Source organism: Hyposmocoma kahamanoa, unplaced genomic scaffold, assembly GCF_003589595.1.
Source record: "Hyposmocoma kahamanoa isolate Upper Pololo Valley unplaced genomic scaffold, ASM358959v1 63, whole genome shotgun sequence".
In the NCBI taxonomy this organism is placed as follows: Eukaryota; Metazoa; Arthropoda; class Insecta; order Lepidoptera; family Cosmopterigidae; genus Hyposmocoma; species Hyposmocoma kahamanoa.
In genome coordinates, this window is record NW_020653851.1 from 8572080 (window position 1) to 8597723 (window position 25644).

The 25644-nt window shown below is 35.0% G+C and overlaps 3 protein-coding genes across 5 annotated transcripts in view; 1 reads left to right on the plus strand and 2 right to left on the minus strand.

Annotated features, from left to right (window-relative positions):
- Positions 1-6793, minus strand: part of LOC113230002 (long-chain-fatty-acid--CoA ligase ACSBG2) — a 37361-nt gene extending 30568 nt beyond the window's left edge. Inside the window, exon 1 of one of the 3 annotated variants that reach the window (XM_026463720.1) lies at positions 6695-6793. In XM_026463720.1, the coding sequence (XP_026319505.1) occupies positions 6695-6724 (30 nt within the window). In that variant the 5' untranslated portion in view covers positions 6725-6793. Of the gene's footprint in view, positions 1-6202; positions 6219-6256; positions 6488-6694 lie in introns of those variants that run through there. The other 2 variants (XM_026463721.1, XM_026463722.1) reach the window with 2 other exon arrangements.
- Positions 6794-12899: 6106 nt separating this feature from the next.
- LOC113230291 (Golgi phosphoprotein 3 homolog sauron) lies at positions 12900-17092 on the plus strand. Its single transcript, XM_026464159.1, has 5 exons — positions 12900-13223; positions 13325-13472; positions 14705-14803; positions 15086-15261; positions 15680-17092. Exons 1-5 carry the CDS (start codon positions 13035-13037, stop codon positions 15926-15928), a joined length of 861 nt encoding a protein of 286 aa, XP_026319944.1. The 5' UTR covers positions 12900-13034; the 3' UTR covers positions 15929-17092.
- Positions 17093-17617: 525 nt separating this feature from the next.
- The window catches only part of LOC113230095 (C-Maf-inducing protein-like), a 33846-nt gene continuing 25819 nt past the window's right edge, over positions 17618-25644 (minus strand). The window contains exons 6-14 of the mRNA XM_026463852.1: positions 25486-25575; positions 24451-24689; positions 23684-23902; positions 22861-23131; positions 22681-22779; positions 22448-22603; positions 22130-22285; positions 21097-21241; positions 17618-20639 (exon numbers count right to left, since the gene is read on the minus strand). Coding sequence (XP_026319637.1) covers positions 20515-20639; positions 21097-21241; positions 22130-22285; positions 22448-22603; positions 22681-22779; positions 22861-23131; positions 23684-23902; positions 24451-24689; positions 25486-25575 — 1500 coding nt within the window. The 3' untranslated portion in view covers positions 17618-20514. The remainder of the gene's footprint in view (positions 20640-21096; positions 21242-22129; positions 22286-22447; positions 22604-22680; positions 22780-22860; positions 23132-23683; positions 23903-24450; positions 24690-25485; positions 25576-25644) is intronic.

Consider the following 25644-nt stretch of genomic DNA (forward strand, 5'->3'; position numbering starts at 1 on the left):
GAGTAGAGTAGAGTAGAGTAGAGTAGAGTAGAGTAGAGTAGAGTAGAATAGAATAGAATAGAATAGAATAGAATAGAATAGAATCCATTTATATACATAACGCCACAACACAATAATACACAGTAAGAAATAAAATTAAGAGATTCGACACACACTTATCGACACGGATTTGCTCGCATTAAGTCAGTCAGAAAAATCTTTAAGTTCATGTATAAGAGCGAAAATGACGTTGTGCATTTCGCATCGGCGATCCGAGCTGAAGCGAAACACGCAACGCCTTTTTCGCTCTTATTTCATGGGCATAAAGGTTTTTTTGACCGGCTTAATGCGATTCCGTGTGAATAAATGTGGTGAGTCCCTGCGCCCGTTACTCTTAGACATAAGTTGAAAAGACTCATGTGCTTGTAATTTCACCTTAAATATAAAGAAGAACTTTTTATAAAGCAAACATGTTGGTAACAGAAAAAATAATCATTAATATTACTTTAATGATATTTTTTCTTGTATTAAGCATGCATAATTATACTTATATCACACCCTGGATGTAATAAGGCCACATCTGCAAAATGACAACTTTTCAGAAGCGAGGCTTAAAGATTCTACGAACGAAATCAATCTGTAACTTTTTTATGCTTCAATAGAAGAGTTATAAACTAATAGCAGTTCTAGTAGCAGTAGACCTCCTTGTGAAAGGGTTTGTCCAGGGAAGTAATGCCACCTTATCTATTTCTGCCGCCAAGCTGACATTATGTCAGCAGTAAGTAGTGTGTTCCGGTTTTGAAGGGTAATGGTGCTGGTGAAATTACAGGCACATGGGACTTGTCAACTTACGTCTCAGGATGATGGGCGCAGTGGCAGTGCGCCTCAGATCTTTGCGATTTAAACAGCTGAGTGACACTGCAACTGTTATAGACAGGCTGACAGTGTAGCTTATCATCAGGCGCATGACTTGTTCGTCCCGTCCAGCGATGAAATAAACTCAGTCTTTTAAGGCCTTTTAAAAAACCTCGACTAATTTTTAACGCCTCGCGACTAGTCTAGTCTTTTAGCCTTCAAGTCTTGAGTCATAAGGCTAAAACTGAAGACAAATTCGAGTCGAATTATAGGACTTATAGGACTAAAACGACTAAAACATTCTGTGGCTCCAGTGAAAAGGGGCACAAATTAAAAAACCCAACTTTACAAGGAGACGCGAAAAATAGATATGATATTCAGCGTGAAGTGTTTTTCGCGTTTCCTTGTAAAGTTGGCTTTTTTTAGTTGTACCCCTTTTCACTAAAACCACAGAATTGGCGCCTTATAGCCTCGAGAGTCGCAAGCCATGAGTATATATTTGTTCTATGTATTACAGATAAATTGTATCTCACTACTGTGCACGGGTTTCTTTAGAAGTTTAAACAAAAGTACCAGGACTTCATAATATACTTATTATGTGGTTACAGGCCAATATTACACAAAATAAAAAAAGAGCACGTTAGAACTGGATTGCCAGACTTTTAAATATTGGTTGTATTTCATTATTTTAATTTACTCGCAGAAAAAGGATTGTATGCAATCATTATATAATTAGGTCTTAAAATCTTATAAAACCTATTGCTTACATCACTCTTTGAATCCTAATTTTTATTATAAGTAAATAAACGTGATTATTTAGTACATACTACGTCATTTTTATTTATAAACTTCGGGTTTAGTAAGACATAAAATAGGTATAAGTCCATTACAAATAACTCGAGTCGTTTAAATCGTTCAAGTCGCGTTTAAGTCGTTCAAGTCGTATAAATCGTTTGAGACTTTTAAGTCTTTTAAGTCTATTAGGATGACGACTGAGTCTTATTAATAAAAACTCGAACGTCCAGTCTTAATTTTAGAGTCGAGTCCTGTAAAATGGAGTCGAGTCGTTATAAAACTCCTTAAAAGGCTGAATCTCTTTCATCGCTAGTCCCGTCACTTGATATTATAAAAAAAAACCGTCACCCATTAGACACATAATTTGTTTCATGTAGTTTGTGTCGTACGACGTTTATTTGATAAAAGTACGTTTGAAGTATGATCACATGTGGCTTTATTATACCAATGGTAACTTATGTAACATAACGTCGCCTTACTTTCTCAAACTCGTATCTTAAAGCACAAAGTTACTGAAATGCAAAAGATGTATTGTATATACAAATTTTGCAGGCTGATTTCACATCACATTTCCTTCATATTTACACACTGGTTTTTACCTGTTCTTAAAGTAATGCGTCCAAATTACAATGCAATTCAATAAACGCGTACACACACATAACCCCGTACTAGTTAAACTCTGTATCGCGGGTGCCATGGCAAACATAGACAACCTCAAATTACACCCAAACTCACGAGAGATAAACAAATGTAGGCCATACAAATATTTCTCCCGGCCCGGGAATGGAACCAGGTACCTCTGCGTAGCGAGGCAGTTAACTTAACAGCCTTGATAAAAAATGTAAAATAAATAGAAAGATTTGCCATCTCCTGAATAATCACTCTTTCTAAGATACGATTTTGAGAAAGTAAGGCATCGTAAACTATGTATACAAATCATAAATTTTTGATATATTTTTTTATCTTCTCTTAATGTCCTAACTCTATCGATATGATTATAGTAAATAATATAATAAAACAGTTTTTTAAATGCTTTACTTAACTGTTTAGATATAAATTGACTGCAGTAATAAAACCATAAATAGTATAAGACTTAAAGGTGTAAAAAGATAATCGTTCGTTAAACTTGTTATGTAACAAAAGATAACGCGGATCCGTGTTCTGTAAAAATTTTAATGCTCTCTTGACGATTTATCGTGAGGATTACGAGTAATGACGTATAATATATTTTACTAGTTTGTTTATATTTTGCAGCACTATACTCCGACTTCCGACTTCGGGCCAAACGAAGGGAAAAAACAATAGATTTGAAAGACTTAAAACATAATTATTCAAAACAGCATAAAGCCACGTTTTTGACCACTACTTAGAGGATTTTTATTAGCAATGTCCTACACGTCAATTGTTACTCTGAGTTGTTAGTAATTAGCATTAGGGTAATTTTCAGGTTAGCTCTTACTACCTAATTTCGGTGGCAATTTCTATTATTTAAATATTGAGGAATATTATCAAGAAGTATTATTTCATATTCGAGTACAGTCACCTGAAATATTATTTAATATTTGTTTCGAAATTTTCCAATAATTTATTATATAGTAATAAAAATTGCCACCGAAGTCAGATACCTGCAAAAAAGTAACTTTAAAATTTCCCACTAACGGTAGAGTACTTTAAATAATTAACTTTAAAAGATTTGTCGTAATCAGATAAAAATGTACCACATTTTAAACAGAGTTCTTATATGACTTAAGTTACATTGAAAGAAGTTACCTGTACCTCAAACAAAAGAATGTTCCTTCTTTATTATTTGATACAATAATAAATAAATTAAAGCAAAAAAATTATTATATTCAATTGATAATATAAATAATATTTTACTTATTTTCTATAATTAATAAAAGAATAATACAATCAATGCTCCATTTTCCCATTTTCTTTTTTCATCACTCTCTCGAAAGAATATGCTATCCATAATTTTCAGTTATATATATTAATAAGTTAATACTTATTTGTAACGTAACGTAAACATAAGAGAAAGCAACATTTCTAACTTTTGTGAAGAGTAGAACCTCTCTATAAATGTAATTTGCAGTGCCCTACAGGATCCATAATGTCCTGTAATCCACGTTGTTAACTTAGCTTTAGGCCTTTTCCATCCTATGTAATATTGTGGTTAATGCTATTAAGAGTTTAATTGAAATAATCTGCATAAAAGGCAGTGGTCAATCATCCGTGTTTATTTACCATACACAAGTAAGTAAATGCGTTATTGTACCTACTTATCAATGTTTTTTTTTTGCCTTACGTAAGTATTAACCTATAACTCTTAAATCGTAACAAAGTAGATAACGATTGTGTGCGTGAAAGCGCGTCTGTATCCGTAATATACTTACATAAAGTTATAAAAGTAACATAATAAATAATAATTTGGTTTGGTTTTATTTGAATAGATAAATATTATATATACTTTGCACAAACTTTTTTGTACAAGATCATGCAAGGTGCTATTTAATTTACGTATATAAATTAATTTATTTTCGGTTTATGAAATAGAATCATCATCGTCATCATATCAACCGGAAGACTGCTGAACTTAGGCCTCCCCCAAAGATTTCCAGACCAGCCGATAAAATAGAACATAATTTCTTTATTTCAGGTATGTACCTGTATTCATATTTATGTTAGTAACATTTTCACTTAGAGTAGGTTAGTATCACACAACAATAGCTATTAATTTAATATAACATAAATACAGGTTTATTTGCCCAACCTAATTAAAATTGTACAATAAAAGCCAGCAACAATTTTCAAGATGCCGTTGCGATGCTATTTTTTTTCGCATTGTTGCTTAGAAATCGTCTATGTCATATACACATTATTACGTTTTCAAATAATGTACCAAAGTACAATCAACTAAGAAAGTTACGTATATGTAGAGTTTTCTTACATAATTGCAGAAAAATAAAAATAATGGCGTGTGAAATACCGGTAAAATTATCTATTAAAATTCATATATGTTTAGAGATAAATCTGTTCAAAACGACTTCTATTATTGATGCAAAACCTTAGTTTGATGTGCCTGCTTGCATAACTCGTTCACAACTCAATGTTTACCATTGTGGTGTTGCTCAATAGGCCATACCTGCCAACCTATTGAACCTTTAGATATTTTACTGTCAATATTAATTTGAGATTTTATTCATAATGTAGGAGTACGACTATAACATATAATATATCAAAGTAATTTATGTTTCGACGTTTTATCATTACAATGGGATTTTTATCAGAGGCAACAAATGTTATGGGGTGACCCCCAGTTAAAAGATAAATTCTCAATATAGTCGTTCACTTCATAAAGGCACCTATTAATTGTAACTCCTTGTTTTGTTATCTCGAATTATTTTTCCTGCATTTGAAATTAGGGCATTAGTACATAAATCCTATAGCATTTCACAGGCATAATAATACCTAATTGTGATTGTCACACAATGAAAAAAATACATTTTTATTCATTTTTTGTTACTTTTTTCTCTCTGACTGTTGTTCTATCGGCATCATTTATTTTTAATTTGAATTAATATAATCTCCTTTTAATATCACTTTTTGGGCACTAAATTATGTTACTTTCAAAAAGGGTAATGACGTATTATGTAGTTATTCGTAACAAGTCCACTGGTAACACACACCCAGCAATTCTTATCATACATTTATTTATCAGTGGCGTGATGATTAAGGCTTTAGTAGTTTAAGCGCAATAAGCACGTGTGAAATATTATAGAATGCATGCAATCATATCTTTAGCTGTCAGTTAAGGTAAAGTCTAATTTGTCAGTCAAAAACTAATTAATTACTCAATAAAAATCTATTGTTTATTATATAGTAACGTACACACTCAACATAGCCCCGCACTAGGGAAACACTGTGACGCAGGTGCCATGCACACACATAGACAACCACAAATTACACCCAAACTCACGAAAGAAATATAGGCCGTACAAATATTTCTCCCGGCCCGCGAATCGAACCTGGGACCCCTGCGTGGCATGGTAACCGTTCGACCACAGAAGCAGTTAAATTAATATTATTATTACCAGTTGCTAAAAAACTTCATGTTAAGATATGTCTTTTTTACTAGAAGTGTACCAGAGTGTTTTAATAAAAGCCATAATTTTCAGAATCTATCCGATCAATAGAATTTTTGTAATAATATATTACAGATGTGGTATTTTTACATTGTAGGACAATGCAAAAGTGTTATGTCCGGTTACGAACCTACGTCAATTTCGGCGGCTACACGGTCAAGTAACGGGCCTATTGTTTTGGGCTGTACCGTACATCTTTACCGAAACGTCTTGGAAACTCATTACATTGATATAAAAATGAAATTACGTTCGGCATATCATTGTCCTTTAATGTGAAATATTAAATAAATTAATACCTGCAGTAACTGACTGTTTTCAAGGAAACATTGATTTCAAATAGAAGGCTATAGTAAGTACATACATTGGATTCGTATAATTTGCACCGACGTAATCAATAACATGGGGAAAACCGTGATGAACAAATAACCTACCTAAGCAAGGAGTTTTTAAAGTTGAAATATGTATGCTGCGTATCCAAATCTCACCTGCTACGTAAGTAAACAATTTGAAAAATCTAACGTAGAGAAGTTAGTAAAAACTAAAGTAGAGTAAGTAGATTTTCGGCAATTTCGTCACAATACTAAGCACTTTTAAATCATTTTATTGTTTTACGCACTTTTTCTGTATAATAAATGGATAATTTTTAAACTACTTCACTTTTGTTGACCCTGTATTAGGTCGTGCGGACACGGAAAATTCTATCGTAGTGGTGCGACAGGCGTGTCGCGAGTTCAGCCGCCAACTGGCGCTTTGCCCTAATCGCATGCACGCGTTCTACAGTATGAAGTTCATCCGGCAAAGAACTAACGCACATTCAAGTTTGGCGCGTAACATAACAATTCATGGATTTAGAGTTTCACATAACGAATGCATACACAATATAAGTTAAAAGTAAACAATAAACGAGTTTATTAATGGCATACCGTATCCTGATTCTGTTCCTCTACACCCATAACACGACGGCCGGTATCAATGCACGTGCTATGAATCCAACGGCACGATGCGTCCGCGCAGATGAACGAATGAGCACTATTTGTACGCGCACACCGTTTTTCTCAACTGATAAAACAAATGACGAACACATGATAGCTTTAGCTAATAATGTGTATAATCGTTTTAGTAATATTGGTTTTAATTCAGAATTGTAAATATTCCTATCTAATCTTTATGTCTGACTGTATTCCGTGTACATAATGATTTGAATTTTATTTATAGCGCTGTTGGAGGTTACGGTAAAAAATATTAGTGACCTGTTTATAGGGAAAGTTATTACTTGCAGATCGTATATGTCGATGTTAGTTCTATCCAATCAAGAAATTGTGTAGGTACTCTCAGCATCGCATTCACTGTACAAATTATCACTTTACTCAACCGCAAATTTGTATGCTATTTAAATGATACAATGTTCAAATGTAGTTTTGACAGTATGTGCTATTGTATACTCTCTTTTTAGAGACGACTCGCGCGCAGCGGAATGCATAAAGGATGTATGTGACTATTGCTCTATAATCTCATGCTTCAAAAGCTTTATACTAATTGCTTTTACCGGTAAAACCCTCCGATCATGGCAGTTAAGAACAAAAACTACTTCATTTATTATGGACTTAATCCTATGTACTGTAAAAGATAATACGAGCTACTTGCCAAAATACTTGAATAATTTACTACACATCCAGCAAATTCATGTATTATTCGTATATCTTTTAATCTTACCCCACAGAGGTTGTAAAGCCGATAAAGTAGCGTGTAGCACACCTGGCAAATTACAATACACTAATCAAGTGGGTTCTTCTTCTTTGTCCTGGCTTGTTGGCGTCAGACCTCCAAGTCCGCGTGCGCCACTCCGAGCACCTTTGCGTAATCTCCGGGTCTACACTCATCGTCTTCAAGTCTCTTTCGACGGTTCCATCCAAGTGGTCTGGGGTCTACCAGGTCTACCTTAAGTATATCATCCGATTTTAAAAATTTGCTTAATATCAGTGTGGCGAATATATGTTTTATTTTAATTATCTTCATTAAAATAAATCAAATTAATCAACTTCTTTGTTAATTATTTATTACACTTCAATACATAGGGCTCACTATAAGTTTCTGGAACTAGCCATTTACATAAATAATTACAACATTTGAAAATGGAACTCTTTGGCTGTAGAATCTTAGGGTCGTATTCCAGAACTCTACTCAATACTCAAGTCAGGACTTGAGTATTGCAGTGAGCACTGAAAATCATACTCAAATCCTTGCCATTAGGGTCGTATTTCCAGTGCTTGAAATCATACTCAAGTCTGCTCAAATCCTGACTTGAGCATTGAGTATTCAGACTATTTTTTTTTTCCACCCTCTAACAGTAGAATACAGTTTGTTTCATGTGACTGTCACTTGTTTTTACATTGTGGCGTCATTTTAGAAATTGGTAGAAATGTAGACAACATCACCTTGGATTTAACTTGTGAACATTTTCGTAGTATGTTTTTCTACGAATTTATGGATAACTTAATAAAATAAATGAAGCACCATGCAAAACGACTATTTATAGCTGGTTTGCAGAATTCAAACGCGGTCATGATATTTTTATTTTATCTATAGCGTTCATAGAAGGATGGAAAATAGTGCGTTCCATTCTATGCTTTTGTTGCATTGACTTACAATTATATTTTGTTGTGATTAAATTTTTGTAATTTTTAATGTTGGAATGAAACTATTTTTCCGGATTTAAATCGCGTATATTTGTTTTTTCAAACAAACCGACGTTTCGGGCCCTTTACAGGTCCCATGGTCACGGTTGACTGAGGTGGTACAGTCTTCAACCAGTTATGTCTAATATTGATGCAAACCACCCTATTTTTTTCACTATAGTTACAATAGTTATTAATTAAATACCTTATTTTTAATTTTACAAAGAAAACATTCCAATTTACGCTACATTAAGTTTTACAAATTATTTTATTGAATGAATTTTTTGTTAAGTTTAATTTATTATTAATTATTAATAGACATTAGAATAAATTAAAACATATTAATTAGTACTGCAGTCTTATGTCTGTTTGGGATTTTTCATTAGAGGAAATACTGGATCCCAAACTGGTGGAACGGAGAAACCATCTTCCCTGTTGAAATTAGGATGTTTTTTAATTTCAATGGCCTCTCGCAGCATCCTGGGCAGATAACGGACTTCTTTTGCAAGGACCTGGGGTTTGTCAAACTTCATTGAATGTGTAGGTTTGTCCATGACATGCTCGCAGACTGCAGACTTGTTTACGCGACGGTGTTTGACATCAGCTATATGTTCTTTGAGGCGGGTACAAATACTTCGCTTTGTTTGTCCAATATAAGAGAGACCGCACTCACAGTCAAGCTTGTAAACTCCTGCATCCTGTAAGGGGATGTTACATTGCACGGGTCTCAGGAACTGAGAAATCTTCCTCAGGGGCTTGAAATAGGTCTTGATAGATGCGCGCCTGAGGACTCTTCCGATCTTGTCTGTAACACCTCTCACGTAAGGTAAGATGGCAGGTCTTCTCTCGACTGTTGGTGGTTTCACACGGGGTCTGCGGCATTGGCGTGGAATCCTGCCTATTTCAAGCCCCTGAGGAAGATTTCTCAGTTCCAGAGACCCGTGAAATGTAACATCCCCTTACAGGATGCAGGAGTTTACAAGCTTGACTGTGAGTGCGGTCTCTCTTATATTGGACAAACAAAGCGAAGTATTTGTACCCGCGTCAAAGAACATATAGCTGATGTCAAACACCGTCGCGTAAACAAGTCTGCAGTCTGCGAGCATGTCATGGACAAACCTACACATTCAATGAAGTTTGACAAACCCCAGGTCCTTGCAAAAGAAGTCCGTTATCTGCCCAGGATGCTGCGAGAGGCCATTGAAATTAAAAAACATCCTAATTTCAACAGGGAAGATGGTTTCTCCGTACCACCAGTTTGGGATCCAGTATTTCCTCTAATGAAAAATCCCAAACAGACATAAGACTGCAGTACTAATTAATATGTTTTAATTTATTCTAATTTCTATTAATAATTAATAATAAATTAAACTTAATAAAAAATTCATTCAATAAAATAATTTGTAAAACTTAATGTAGCGTAAATTGGAATGTTTTCTTTGTAAAATTAAAAATAAGGTATTTAATTAATAACTATTGTAACTATAGTGAAAAAAATAGGGTGGTTTGCATCAATATTAGACATAACTGGTTGAAGACTGTACCACCTCAGTCAACCGTGACCGTGGGACCTGTAAAGGGCCCGAAACGTCGGTTTGTTTGAAAAAACAAAAATACGCGATTTAAATCCGGAAAAATAGTTTCATTCCTATGTATAACAATCGCGAAAACCTAAGAACTCGATAATTTTTAATGTTGTTTCGTGACTACTGGGCGGCTGGCGTTTACAAATATATAATATAATATTTTAATCTATTGTTACTATTATTTTTACATATATTATTAATTTATTCACTCTATTTTCATTTTTTTTTCTATTTTTAGCATTATTTTATTAATATTTTGTTATTATTATTGCTTATTGGCTTAATGCCAAGAAGACAAAATGTGTTAAATTTGAATTACCTAACGTAAAATCGACTAGTCCAAGCATAGAAATAAACGGAGAAAAGTTAGACCTTGTTAATAAAGCAGTCTTCTTGGGAGTGACCTTAGATAGTAAACTTCAATGGTTTCCACATATATGGCCAGCAGATTAAGCTCCGCTGCATACGCAGTCCACAGAATACGTGAGCTTACCGATGTTAGTACTGCTAGACTAGTTTACTTTGGTTACTTCCATTGTGTGATGTCCTACGGGATTCTCATGTGGGGTAAAGCTGCAGATATTCAAACCATATTTGTATTGCAAGAACGAACGATTCGTTCTTTGTACCGTCCAGGCTCTCGGGTTTCTCTCAGAGAAAAGTTTAAAGAGACTGGTATCATGACAGTGGCATCACAGTACATTTACTCAAATATTTTATATGCCCGTAAAAATATACATAATTTCAATAAGAAAGAAGATATCCATAATATTAACCTTACAGCTAAGTCCAAACTCATGAACTGTATACGATTTTACAATAAGATTCCGGAGCATATATTAAGTTTATCATTTCCTAAGTTTAAAAACTACATTAAAAATATTTTGATCGAAAAATCATATTACAAAATTGAAGGCTACTACTATTGTTAGATAAAGATGTATGGAAAGACGACACGGCTCCAGAATCCACACAAATTTGATTCAAAGTGTATTCCATAGCATTTAAGTTTGTTTGAAAAGAGCAATCCCTAGAGTTTCTTGCTCGTTCTTCTCAGAGAGGTCAGCGTAGTGAACGAACAGTAGCTTAAATGTGACGTTTTCACTTGAAAAATAAAGTAAATTAAGTAAATTTATTTTACCTATGGAATAAATAATCTTTGACTTTAACATTGACTTTGCTTCAAGTATATGGTTGATCGTGTCGGCCATATTGTTTTCTCTGCATTTCGCGGTTTTGTCGGGTGAAGAACTATATGCCGAATTTCACTAAAAAACTAATAAAATAACGGAGGAAAATGAGGTGTGTATAGCACGTATAGCAGAAACTACGCTTCAAATGTCAAAGAAACAGTCGCAACAAAAATTTACATGGAAAGTCACAAAAACAAAAATTGCTCGCTAAGTCAACTTTTCGAGTCACTTATGTTTACAATTTGCAACTTTCGTAAAGCAGGGGTGCTCGACCTCAGGGTCGGATGACATGCATTCCTAGCCCTTACCAATTTTTTGCTATTTTTTCTTCTTTTAGTGTGGTCATAGAAGTTTTTGCTAGGCCAGTAGAATTACAAACAAAAATTGAAGGGGAAATGTGCGAGATGTTGGAGGAAGCACCTCATTTAATAATATAGACCTAATTTTTTAATTTTTTTAAATTTAATTTTTTTAATTATAAGAATTTAATTTAATAATTTAATAATATTTCAGTTTTTCATTCCATCACTTAGACAAGCAAACTGTTGCCCATTCACAAAGCAGCCATTGACTATCTATGACCTTTCAAGTGCTTTCAAGTATTAATAATTATAACAAACTAGTGGAGTAATTGCAGTTAATAATTTAAACTTTAATTGAGTGTCGGTTCCCTGCAAACTTTTCATTGTAATAGGCCTGTGATTATGCCCTAGGCTGGTTTGAGTTCCTTCACAAACGTAATAAAAACTTTTTAATTTTATGAGTGATAGTAGACATATAATAAGTCTAACTACAGCAGCAAACAAAACAAATAAATGATAATGATTTAGGACTTAACAACCAGATATGTAAAAAAAATTCAAAGGCCCCATCTCCCCTACTCTTTGCAATCTTTGAAATCATTTCAAACTTTAGTCATTTTAAATCGTTAAGTTGTTAATTATTTTTTTTTCTTATTACAATATTCCTGTCTTACTGTGTGTATTGCAGGAAAAAGTATAATAACTTTATCACTTCTCATGCTCTTAAAAGTTCGTATTTATGCTGAGTGGCTGCATAAAATAGGATTTCATGCTCTAGTGCATAAAAAAAAATCACATTAAATATATCTAATTGTTGTAATTTTACATTCAATTTTAATTAAATAATCGTTTATTTGTAATATTGCTGTTTAATTTCCTCGCAATCGAAGTGAAAAGCAGAATGTATAACTCGTTCATAAAATCCATTTTACCCTCGACTTAAGTATGCAGGATATACTCTTCTCGAGTACAATGACGCGTTTTATGCATTTGTTGTACAATCTACTATACTGTTGTAATCTTAGAGAATGGAACAAAAATAGTCTAAGGTTGTGATCATAATATGAGGATGGAAAAAAAATGTGATACATGCTTTTTTAAATTTTGCGCCAGATCTCTAAGGCGAAACGTTTCGTTCAAACGCAAATTCTATATTTTGTACAACATTTTTTTTAAGGGATTCAACATTACAATATAGTTAATTTCATCATTAATCTGTGTTAAATGTTTAGTTATTATTGCAATAGTATTTTTTCCTTCAATTAAATATTTAAAAGTCTCTCAATTTACTAAACTAGAATAAATTTCAACGATTTTCGATATAGTGAAAGATAAAAACGAACGTTAAACGTCATCGGACGCCAGCCATATTATATTTTTCCACCAAATACGTCGTGTAGCAAAACGTCAACTTTCGTTTACAATTTACATTTATTCCGAAAATAAAAATATCTATGTACCGTAAGCTCTAAATATTTAGTGATTTGTTTGTATTTTAAATGTTAAAATGAATCGAAGCGAGGGTTTAGTGCAACGAAGAAACATTGTAAAGGATATCAATTCGGACGGAACAGTAAAGGAAAACCACGACGTCGATGATAAGAAAAATGATAAAAATTATGATGACGGGGATTCAAAGGAAACTCGATTGACTCTAATGGAAGAAGTGTTACTGTTAGGGCTCAAGGACAAAGAAGTATGTGTTTTGTTTTCATTACAAATCTAACGTGGCACTGCCGCATTGCCTTGTGTGAGTCGTGACTTGTTCATGATATGTGAATGTGATGATCATTTCAGGGTTACACGTCATTTTGGAATGATTGCATATCCAGCGGTCTGAGAGGATGTATCCTCATCGAACTTGGGTTAAGAGGTCGCGTTGAACTAGAAAGAGCTGGTATGAGAAGAAAAGGATTGCTATCTAGGAAAGTCATTGTAAAATCAGGTAATGCAATCTCATCTCTAGTCTCATCTCATAATTACTTGGTACATTGTGCAACGGGCTGCAACTTGGGCAACTCGACGACAAAGCGCCTATTTTGCGTGTGGTATAATTAATGTAAACTTTAATCGCGTATACTTGTAAATGCATTATGCTTCAACCAAAACATTTGTACCATAAAATTTCACACTTTATACCTACAAAACAGACAACTGTTTTCCTTGTTCATATTACTTTTTTTTAATATAATTTATGAGAATTTGTTTATAAATTGGTTCTGCATCTATGAAAACACTTTATATTTGTAATATGTATTGTATATTAGCTTAATTCACCATGAAACTGTAACTAATAGTAGTTTCATAGTAATAAGTGACCAAATTTAGGAAGTTTTCTTTATTGTTCATAGTAAATATATGTACAGCAATGGATTTCCTTTGTGTGTAGATGTAAAGCATACTAGAGCTACAATTTATGTAGTAGTCATATATAGATAAAAAACATACAAACATAGTGCTTAATATAAATTAGCTACTGTAGTCCATTCTCAAACTTAATACCTTACAAATATTTTATATATTTCCAAATTGTCAGCGATAGTGCAAATACGTGTATGTAGCATTGGTGAAAGGCGCATATCTGCAGTATGCCAACCTTTACAGGAGAAGGATTTTATGTTATTACTTCATTATTTCAATGGCTATGACTTTCATTTTTGCCCAGTAAGCATTAATTTATGTTATCTATGGACTCATAATAATAGATTCCCGTAAATCACTCTAAACTTTGCGTTGCGACATTTACACGGCTTCGATTTGGCCAGTAAATTATTGAAATGGACACATAATCCAATTCTAGTTATGCATAATTACAATATCCCTGATGAAATGTCATGTAATGTCTTTCCATTGTAATTCCCCTTTTTGACTGTATTTCTCCAGGTGAATTAATATTCAGAATCAAATTGATCAATTAAGTGTACCGTAGTAGTATGCTCTGCATAGGGAGTATGGCTACCATAATAGCTATGCTGAGGTGTCCAGCATTGCTACATTGCATGGACACCACCAGGGAGTATGTCCAGGTCACAGCTGACTATGTATGTATATCACAGCAGTATCATTACTGAAATCAAATACACACATTTAAATAGCTGGTGTGTAATTTCTAATAATTTTAGGGTCTATAAAAAGAATTAACACATTATTCAGTATATTTATTGTTTGTTATTACAGACACTCCTACTGGTGATGTGCTACTAGATGAGGCTTTGAAACATATATCAGGCACTGATCCTCCTGAAACTGTGCAAAGTTGGATAGAATATCTTAGTGGTATGCTCATTATTATTTAATATGTATTTGACATGTTTGTTAGTGGCAACCTATGTATTTGTAATAATTTGTGTTAATAATTTTATTTATTTTTTTATTTTTTGTCTGTCTCATATTCAACAATAACAAACTAATCGAACAGATGCTTTTCTTGACAATGTAATTATTTAATTTAGAAGTAAATACCTCAATTACCCTTTCAATGGGTCTAGTTGAATGCACTACCTATGAATACAGCAAGGTATTTGTCACAGATCTATGTGCTTATGTTACTGTTTTTAGGTGAAACATGGAATCCTATGAAGCTCAAATATCAACTAAAGAATGTACGTGAGAGACTGGCAAAGAATCTTGTTGAAAAGGGAGTGCTAACAACTGAGAAGCAAAACTTTCTATTATTTGACATGACTACACATCCTCTAACTGATAATGTCGTCAAATGCCGCTTAGTCAAAAAGGTTAGGATGTTTACTGTATTATTGAGAGAGAGAGAGAGAGACAGAGAGAGAGGTTGCAGTGCCACCTAGAGCTTTAAATTGCAAAGATCTGAGGGACACTGCCACTGCCTGTCATACTGAGAAAAATTTAACAAGTTCCATGTACCTGTAATTTCACCAGCACTCTTTCCTTTCAAAATAAGTAAGGCAGTACTTCCCTGGACGAATTTTTTCACAAAGAGCTCTGCTGCTACTAAATTGAAGTTTCCAAGAAATTATTTAGGAAAATATAATACATTACAGGATATTCCTTAACTACATACTTTACAAATATTATTGTCATTAGCATGGAAGAATGCAGAATAGTTTGCGCATTTGGCTCTACTTTTACGAAAAATTTAGTAGTGCATTTGTTTTAGTATTTGGAACGTAATTACAGGTTCAAGAGGCGGCACTGCGCCGTTCAATCACTGACGTAGCACACGCTGATAAGCGGTCACTGGCGCTTTTAATGCTCGCTCATTCGGCGGACGTTTTGGAGAACGCTTTTGCCCCACTGTCAGACGAGGACTATGAGTTGGCCACGCGACGCGTGCGATCATTACTCGACTTGGATTTTGAAGCTGAGGCCATGCGGCCTGATGCCTGCGAGATAATGTGGGCGGTATTTGCGGCGTTCACTAAATAGCGGTAACTTACACTACATTAACCACTGGCAACTAAAATAAAAAAATATTGCCTATGCCAGAGACATAATAATTTAATTCAGTGAAAAACATCAGTCTCTGGTTTTCATTCTTCTCTGGGTTCCAGAGACAAATTCAAAGGAAATTAGTATTACACTTCATTGAAACCATGAAATTTACAGACACTCTGTTATTTGCACTGACATTTTTTTGTAGGCATTTGACGTGGAAATTTGGATGATCAATTATTGCAGCACTAACATTCAAACGTAGTCAATAATTGGATAAGCAAATTTAATTTTATAGGACGTCAAAAATTAAGATGAATCCAGTCATTCAGACGTGGTACACATAATTTTATTGAAAGCAAACAATAAAAAAACATGTTTAGACCAATTTGTAAAATGAAATGATTGTTTTTTTAAATATAATTGTCTACACTTAGGTTTATGTTTTGTTTAAATTAATAGTTTAGTATATATATATGTGTCTACTTAATATACTTATTATGAGTATGAAACAGTATAAGATGTTGACTGTAATACTTGTAAATTTTTATGTTTTTAAAAGATACTTGTTTCACTCATTTGTAATATTTATTTTTATATCTACTGGGTACTACTAATCTATTGTATTTTTATTTAGACTATATGATTATCGATAAATTTTCTTAGTGAATTGATTATTGGGTTAGATTGGTAACATTATTTTGGAGTTTATACGAAATGTATGTGAACACCTCAATGTTCCAAGGCTTGGACTTTTGCCTGTCATAACCGCCGTGATATAAAATAGGAAAACTGAGAAAGGACTTAAATAACTTTTATCTGATTTCCATATTAGTATTTGTGAGTTTTAAAATTTATTGTTATCATTTAATTTGCTGCATTAGGTAGTTGTGTGATGTTAAGTATTTAGGTAATTTCGTGGTGAAGCTGTACGTGGTGTTGCATAATGACTTCCCAGGCGACTGATTTTTTTTTTTATCCACCAAACCATGTGTTTGTAGGATTGACAGTTATAGTGCACCATCGTATGTATTAGACTCATCAACTCTTTATTAAATTTGTTAGTTTCATTTAACCTTATTACGTTGACTTTATATACGTTTAGATTTTGTAAATTTAAACAGGGCCACGAGAAAAAAATCTGAAATAAAATTTAGAAGTGATAAAAAGTGTAAAAACTAAGATTTAAAATAATTTATGTATCATACACATACTGTTAGAATAACTCAAAATATATTCCTTAGTAAATTACAAATTGTTGTTGTTTCTGTATTACCATTAACCTACCACGTTTTTATTATTATGTGTACGTAATACGTATGTACGTATTTTCAGTATTAAGTGCCCTAAGCTTAAAAAATGTTTGATTGATAAAAAAATATTGTGCAATTTTGAAACTACTACTAAACTACACTAAACGTCTTTTCCATAAGTCCTTGTTGGGAATTTGGCTTTGCAAAATCGGGAAAAACTTTTTCTTCGATAATAACATTCATAACACTATTTTTGTATTCTAGCCCTTTATGACAAAAATGAGAAGTGGCTCGAATTATGTTTCTGGGAGTATATATACGTAATACTTAAATTGGGATACAAGTTTTCCTTGCAAGCTCATTCTCTTATTGCTTTATATCCTCAAAAACAGTTCTATAAATGATGTTAAAAAAAGACCATTGTATTTACATAACATTATTTTATTAAAAACTCTCACACTTTCACAAAGTGGATAAGTCTTATACCTCTTCTTTACTCTTAACCTTTTAAACAATAACTCAGTTCACGTACTTGTGCATAATTATACAATTTGGCATATTGTCTGAGAATAAAATAGTGGCAAAATATGCGAGGGAGAAGCAAGAAGTAAAACTCATCATGCAAATTAATGTTATATAACGTAGGTATTCATTGGTGCTTATGCAACTTTCCCCATTCACAATGGTTTAGAAAACTATATACCAGGCTAGTTTATAGAGTTGCCTAACTATGTTTACAAATGAATTAATATACGAAATTATACAAGGAAATGGCACGACAATTATTATGCGTCCCGTTCAATTCAACTAGATGAATAATGTTCACTTTGAACCACATAAACGAGAAATAGGATTTAAATCCACGCCTCATTTTTATACATTTCACAAATAAATCGTATACGTTCAGATTGCTGGGGTAAGTTATTATTAAACCCATACCTTTTACCCATGCGGGCCTTGAGTGCACATTTGAAACCAGCTAAATGATGTCCGCTTGTTAAGACTACTTTAAAGTACAATTACTTGGGTTTACGGTTGGTTTACCTACAGTGTTTCTATTATCCACGCATCACTAAGTGTTTATGTCCCAGGGAAATGTATTGTAAATATGAAAACTCGGTTAAACAAAAAAATCGAGTGATTTGAACTAATAGAATAGCGTTTATATTCACTTTGTACACTTCTACTTGGCGTGCGTTAAAATTAAAATAAACAAATACTGGTCCTCATTCATAATCTAACGCCTGGTTTAGGAGGACAGTCTTTTGGCACATCCTTTTCCCTTTTTATTAACGTAGACAGTTAGAAGTGACTCGTTGAGTGCAGGTGAATTGTTTCCCATAGGGAACAATATGTTCTGCGATTGAATATATAGATCACCATCTGATACACGACTGGCTTACAAGTAGAATTTCTAGGGGTATCGGAGCACTCCAGAAGTGCTTAAGTTTCCAATAAGTAGAAAGCTACAAGTGCAGACTGAATCTTAAAAGTTTTGAGCATACTGCCCGATGTTGGAAAAGAGATACTTAAATGAGACTTAAGTTGATAAGCAGGTTCAACTGTCTGCAAAAAGGATGACACTTGTCAGGACGATGCACTTTTTGATTCATTCATTCAGTCATTTCGATCTGTGTGAAAATTTGTCCAGTAATATCGAGTTCTTGGGTTTTCAGAATTGTAATTAAACTATTACACATTGGAATTCTTTTTCGGATTTATAATAGCGTAATTTATTTCTTCAATTTATGCGTTTTTACATCCGAAAAAAATTGCGTTTACAGAAATATTTATAGTAAAAATAGTTTCTGACTTCACACTCCACGTACGCACGGCGCTGACCGAATTAAACTGTGCGCTCCCTAAGCTGTCTCCAATTAACTAACTTTAGTTGAAGTCCTATATACCCTACCATAATAAAATCGAGTCTCCATTTTAAGTACTCGTGATTTTATCATTTCCCTGACACACCAACACTACGCCATAATTTCAGTTTTTATGTTCTCGAATGTTAGTACTTTTCTCACAGCCTGATAAGACCTTAATCTACTATGTATAACAGTACTAAACATTTTAAGCGTATTTTTAAATATCTAGGTGGTCAATTTTGACGCGCAGGTTTTTGACTCTTAAACTAATTTAACAGTCCTAGAATTACTGTCCTTATCCCTCGTTGTAATTAGCGGAAGAGATAGTACTATCGTTAGACTTGTTATACTTAGTTATGAGTTGTGCGGACCAAAATTGACACTGAGCCATAAACGTGTCTTACAGAAACCAATTTCCATCTTTGATAAGGAAGACAACTTATTTGATGTCATATGTACCATAGAAACGCAGCAATTGAACGTTCAAAAGAATGCGCTCGAGAGCTGTTATAGGATGAAAATCTAAAATTTAATGTTTACACTTTAGTTACAGTTTTTCGATTGGAGCTCGGTTCCAGCATTACACGGCGGTGGCCCAGAGTGCTTAGGCTAATAATCTGTACATTTCTTCTATCTACAAATAATTTAAATTAATGGGTAGGTTTATTTGATTTACTATAATGTATTCCATTGCTGGACAAAGGAAAATGTAACTAACAACTAAAAATAAACGTAAAGAGTATTCCAAAATCGCCTGTTTCTGACAAGATCATTCATATTTGATTATGCATTTTTAAGAAACTTCATTAAGTAAATAATATTTCTAATAATAACCGAATGTTTAATTAAAGGTCACATAAAGGTAAAATTTTGCTATCAATAAACACGACACGTAAATCTTATGATGGAACTATTTATGTACTAATAATATGGTAGGCTTAGCATAATAGTGACAAGTTTTTTGCGCCACATTGTTTGTTTCTGAGCGACTCAGTGTTCAAACTGACGAATTTCGCATTGCTATTGTGGCTGCTAAATCTCATGCGGATGTAGGTAATCGAATTGACGCGATAATTCGTGAGATGTCAATAGGGTTGCTCGCACTGGTCAAGCACGCGAAACTCGCGCGGAGATTTCGACTACCTTCCTTGTACAGCGTGACCATTAAAGGTCTGCGGGATTATTAATGGGTTCTACCCATCAATACGAAAAAAACAGTTCCATATTTAGCATGAAATAGCTTATGTATTTTTGCTATTTCAGAGATAACCCTGAAATATCTGGCAAATTTGCGGGTTGAAATAAAGGCTTTATAAAGAAAGAAGACGCGTGCAGTCGCGGCAGTTTCCGAACATCATATTCGTTACTTCTCACACCATACACCATTTGAATTTCATTGTCGCAAGACATGCTAAGCCTTAAAAACTTGTTTAATTTTGTGTCGCGCAGGCTCTTTCGGTCACCAGGCTTCAGTGTAGCGGATGTCATACTCTTGCAGCTGGGGTAGTCTCTGACGTAGAGTCTCGAACGCCTCTGCTGATAGTTTCGTGCTATTCAGGTTTAATCGCCTTAAGTTGGATAGACCTGCAAATTATCCACATTATAAGTACATAGTTGATGCAACGTTAAATAATATACATATATCGACCACACAAACAAAATTCCGTGTATTTTTGAAATACTAATTTAAAACAGAAGATACCGGTAGTGAACTATGGGGCGCAAAACACGATTGAGTAAATTTTTTTTTTATAAAAAAATCATGAAGTTCCGCAAAATTTTCTTTTTCAAATTTTCTCGCACGTGTTCCGTAATAAATACGTCAGGGGATTATGAGCTTCTTTACTGTAAGAGAGTATGTATATAGGTGTATTTTATTTCTAAAAGACAAATGCTTAAATATTTCTCCGCGCCTCTACCTCATACGCTTCAAAACCTACGCAACCACGATAACATTTCGTCTTAAATGAGGTGGAAAGGATGTTATACTGTAATGGTATTAACTCATTTAGCAAAGATACTGTGAGAAGGATTAAAATACCTGATAAAGCCTCAATGCCCTTGTCGGAGACGCGTGTTTCGCAGAGGTTGAGCACCTGCAATCTAGGCAGGTGTTCTGCGATCAACTGCAAACCGCTATCCCCAAATTTCGTCGCCCATAGGTTCAAATAGCGCAGGGAGGGTAGCTACAAATTAAACGAAGCGCATGAGTGGTAATAGTCAATATTTGAGTTAGAATTCTGCCTTCCGTGTGACAACGATAACTAACGTAATGGACATTTTTAGCGAAATTAGGCTATTAATATTCTGGAATCAGCAAAACTAGATCTACAACCCCCTATAAACGGTTTTTAATGTCTTATTTAGTTTTAGTTTTATTGTTAAGCAAAATTAGCGTAATTGACAATTTGCAAAGAATGAAAAACTTTAGATGCTAATATCTATATAATTATATATTATTACATATTCTATATAATATATTTTGGTGAAATTACAGGCACATGGGACTTGCAAACTTATGTCTCAGCGTGAACGGGCGCAGTGGTAGTGCCCCCATCTTCATCAGATCTTTGCAATTTAAAGCTCTGAGTGGCACTGTAACTGATATGGAAAGGCGTATAGCTTACCACCAGGCGCACAACTTGTTCGTCTCGTCACTTGATGTTATCAAAAATAAAAAAAAAGAATCTCGAAAGTTACCAAAATGCAAATGCGTTAATTGTGACAAGGAGGGCAGAATTGGAAACATTCCTTCCAGACATGATAAGCGGTTAATGACCATTGTACTGTTTTTTGGCCTATAGTACTTACCAAAAAATGGGTTTAGCTGGCTTATGCCGCGATCTCAATTTATATTTTTATTAGTCATGCATGAAATGTTTTTGCAGGTATTCAGGTCTGTCCGTATTCGGGTTACGTTGTTTTTGAACCTACTTTCCTGAATTCTATTGTTACATATATTTTTTATTTTAGTTTACGTGTTGTTTTGTATAATCGGCACTTGGTATTACAACTGCAAATCAGAGACAGTATAGTCTATGAACAATATTCAATTTGTGAGAAAGTAATGGTACCTTTATAAGATGATGTGCACAAGCACTGGTGACGCTGGTAAACGCCAAAGAAAGACACTCGAGGTTGCCGAGGGCTCCGGCTTCCAGCAGTGCCGCCACATCTTCGTCTGTGGCTCGAATTGGGAGGGCCAGTTGTCTTGGGCCACCTTCCGATTGCTAGAAACAAGATCAAATTGAAATACTGGCACCTTAGACAGCGAGTTGGTTTCAATCAAGATTACAATTTAATTTAACTTCCATGATGTTTCGACTGTAATAATATAATAAGTAGGCCTATTGTAAAATCTAAAAATAGTTTTCATTAGCATGGTAACTCACCAATCTTTGAAGACTCTTCTGCCTTTCACAAAGGTCTCTATAATATTTAGTTCCTAACTCAGTGCCCTGGAGAGCAGCAATAATTTCTAACTGAGTTTGTTCTCCACTTGCTACTTCCCATTCCAGCATCAGGCATAAAGCATCTAAGGCAGCCGGCTGTGACATAATGGTATAAATTGTAAGTGAATTTTAGATAGCAATTGAAAACAAATTTTATTTTGCAAGATACTTACGTGCTCGGTTAAAGCTACTAAAAGAAAATCGGGTAGTTGCTTGCTCATACTTTGTAGGAAACTCTTTCGCTTGAAACAGCAGTTCAATAAACTTCCAAGCTGAAAGAAACAATATTGAAATCAGCGTAATGTAAACGAAAGGACTATCCAATGTTTAAAAAATATAATTGGTATAATTACCATATCCCCCCATAATTTGCATAGTTTCACTTGAGGCAGTGCTAAATGAGGGTCAGAGGGAGCGGCGGCTCTAAGCCAAGAAGGTGGGTAAGGACGGGCTGCGCGCGCGGGAGCCACGCAAGAATGCGCTGCGCACCGAGGGTCGTGGGCCATCACATTCAAGAGCTTCCCCAGTCGTTCAGCGATGGCAGGACAAGCCATCGCACTCGCGCATATAGGTACCGGTTGAAGCACCGCACCGACTACAACTAGCCAGTCTTCGTATTCACACCTGAAATACTTTTTAAATTAATACTTTTTCTTTTTTTTATTTTAATTATAATTTAAATATTGTAAGTCGTTGTTGTGTGTACGGCGGCGCATTGGGCGCAGCAGCGACCTTAAAAGCGTCCTTATTCCATCGGCAATAGCAGCAGATTTGTAGTGCAACTGTTGCAATTGATGTGCCGCCGACTGTTCATTACCGCGCGCACCTTGCTTGCCACCCACCACTTAGATGTCGGCAGAATATCAGCGCTGCAAACTTATAAAGGTGGCAACATTGTGCTAAACAGAATCCTTTTCAGTACATTATTTGTTGTAACTTTCATTTTCTTGTTATATGTAATGCTGTGATGTAATGTGCTGAATTCAAATCCCTTATCTATCTAAATACAAGAGACAAGTCAGTACTTTAGCCGTGTTAAGCATATCATGGATTGACGACGTGACGGCCGCGAGAAGCGTTAAGACGTGGGCGGTTTAGGACTGGCCTGGTGGATCCTCGATGGGACAATGATAATGATATTTATTTTGTATTTATTGTGCAGGACGGGTAACTCACATGTGTTCGAGTATATCAGCGAAGCATAGGACCTCGTCCTCTCTGTCGTCGCATTGATGCGGCGTGGCAGAATTGCGGTAGAAGTCGTCGATGGCGGCAAGCGCGACCGCGGCCAGGTTGGGTGCGGCGCGCGGGTGTGGGCACGCAGCTCGCCCGCCGTGCGTCACCTCAACGAACCGTCGCACCAGAGCCGGACCGGAGTTATGCGCGCTTAGAGCACTACGCAACAACAGGTCAGTCAATTAATCACTTGACTGGAATAATATACATAAGTCTACGTATTTTGCTTCTCGATATGGCCAAAGGTTTTATATAATATTCATATACGGATAATTAATAAAAATATTGTGCAAAAAGTTACTACTTATGTTCTAAAATTAAACAGATTCATTGACGTCATTTAAGTAATCCTGTAGATGTCCGGCGAAACATTGACTCGATGTTTATTGATGACGTTACTAATAACCTGTATTGTAACCAAATGAGGCTTCGAGGCTAATGAGTTACGCTGGGACGGGTCTACCGATATATTTCATAATATGTTTGGCTTGGATGACCCAAATGTATACAAACGAGCGTATTAGTAGGCGTGTTTAGGCCGAGCGCGTCCTTCGAGCGCCGGCTCCAAACGTCGATATCATGTTTATGTGTAATTTAAATGTCGTCGCCAAATGTTATGGAACTATCCATGAATCAACAAATTGGATTAGAAAACTCCAGTAATGTTTTTGAATAAAAAAGTAATTAACGAGACGCTGTTATGTTACCTGATGTAATCCCTAACGAGCTGTCTTGCGTTTGGCGCTCGAGCGAAGTCCACATTGCGGGTTAGGACTCGGCGCACAGGCGGAGCGAGAGCCGGAAGCGGAGCTGCTCGCGGCCGGCGCCTGCACAACCTTGCCAACAAAGCGCATAGTTCGCCATTCGCACATCGCTCCGCTAGCAATGGGGCCGCAACATTTGCTACATTTTCCGCCCAAACTTCCCAATCTGGGCTTTCTTGGTTCTGTAAAAAAAATCCTTCCTTTGTCAAATCCAAAGACGTCGACAGTGAGCATTTATTGAGTTCCCTCTATATACAATACACGATGGAGAGAACTTCAAGATTGAATATTTAAATTTAACTTTATGCCTCTTGCGATAAGAATGTTCTTAAAGATCATTCCTGACGGGTCCCACTAAAATAGACATATTTTACTCGTAGTCTTTCAACATTAAACTTCAAACATTATGCTCTCTTGTTATCAGCAGGAAACATTTTACTTCTTATTTATTGAAGACTCCTATACACAAACACCTAACGTCTAACGAACTTGTAATTATAGCAAGCGATAAAAATTCATTCCAACCGTTTCCGCTGTGCGACTCCAGTATGTCTTTAACTTCGTATTAACGAGTGTGTATTGACCACAGACCACTTATATACTATTGACCTAAACAAATGGGTTTACATATCGTTATTTTCGCGCCACAAATTTGAACAGTCCCATTTAATGGGCAGCAACTTAAACAAGATGATTAAACAGAGCCTATATAGTTACAAAACGTGTCGCTCTATTTATTGGTCGCAGAATTACAAATTATTTTTATATTCGGCAATAAACGCATGACGCATTGACATTATTATATCACGCGAATATATTCAACTACGTCGTAGGACAGGTGAAACGGCTTTTCGTAAATGTATTGCGAAGCGATTGACGGTGAGCGGACATCCAAGTTACGTACACAAACATACTTAAAGCTTTCGTTATTGGAAAGTTGTATTCGAGAGTCAGATGACTAAGCCAACGTCTACTCACCTCGGAAAGGAGGTCCGTTAAGATCTGCAGCGGCGCGCGTGTCACATTCTCGTCTTGCAAGGGGGTCGTCATCGCGAAATCAACCATGTTCTATATGGAAATAACATTAAAAATTATTTTTTTAAATAAACTGTGTTGCCTAATATCTTGTTTACAACA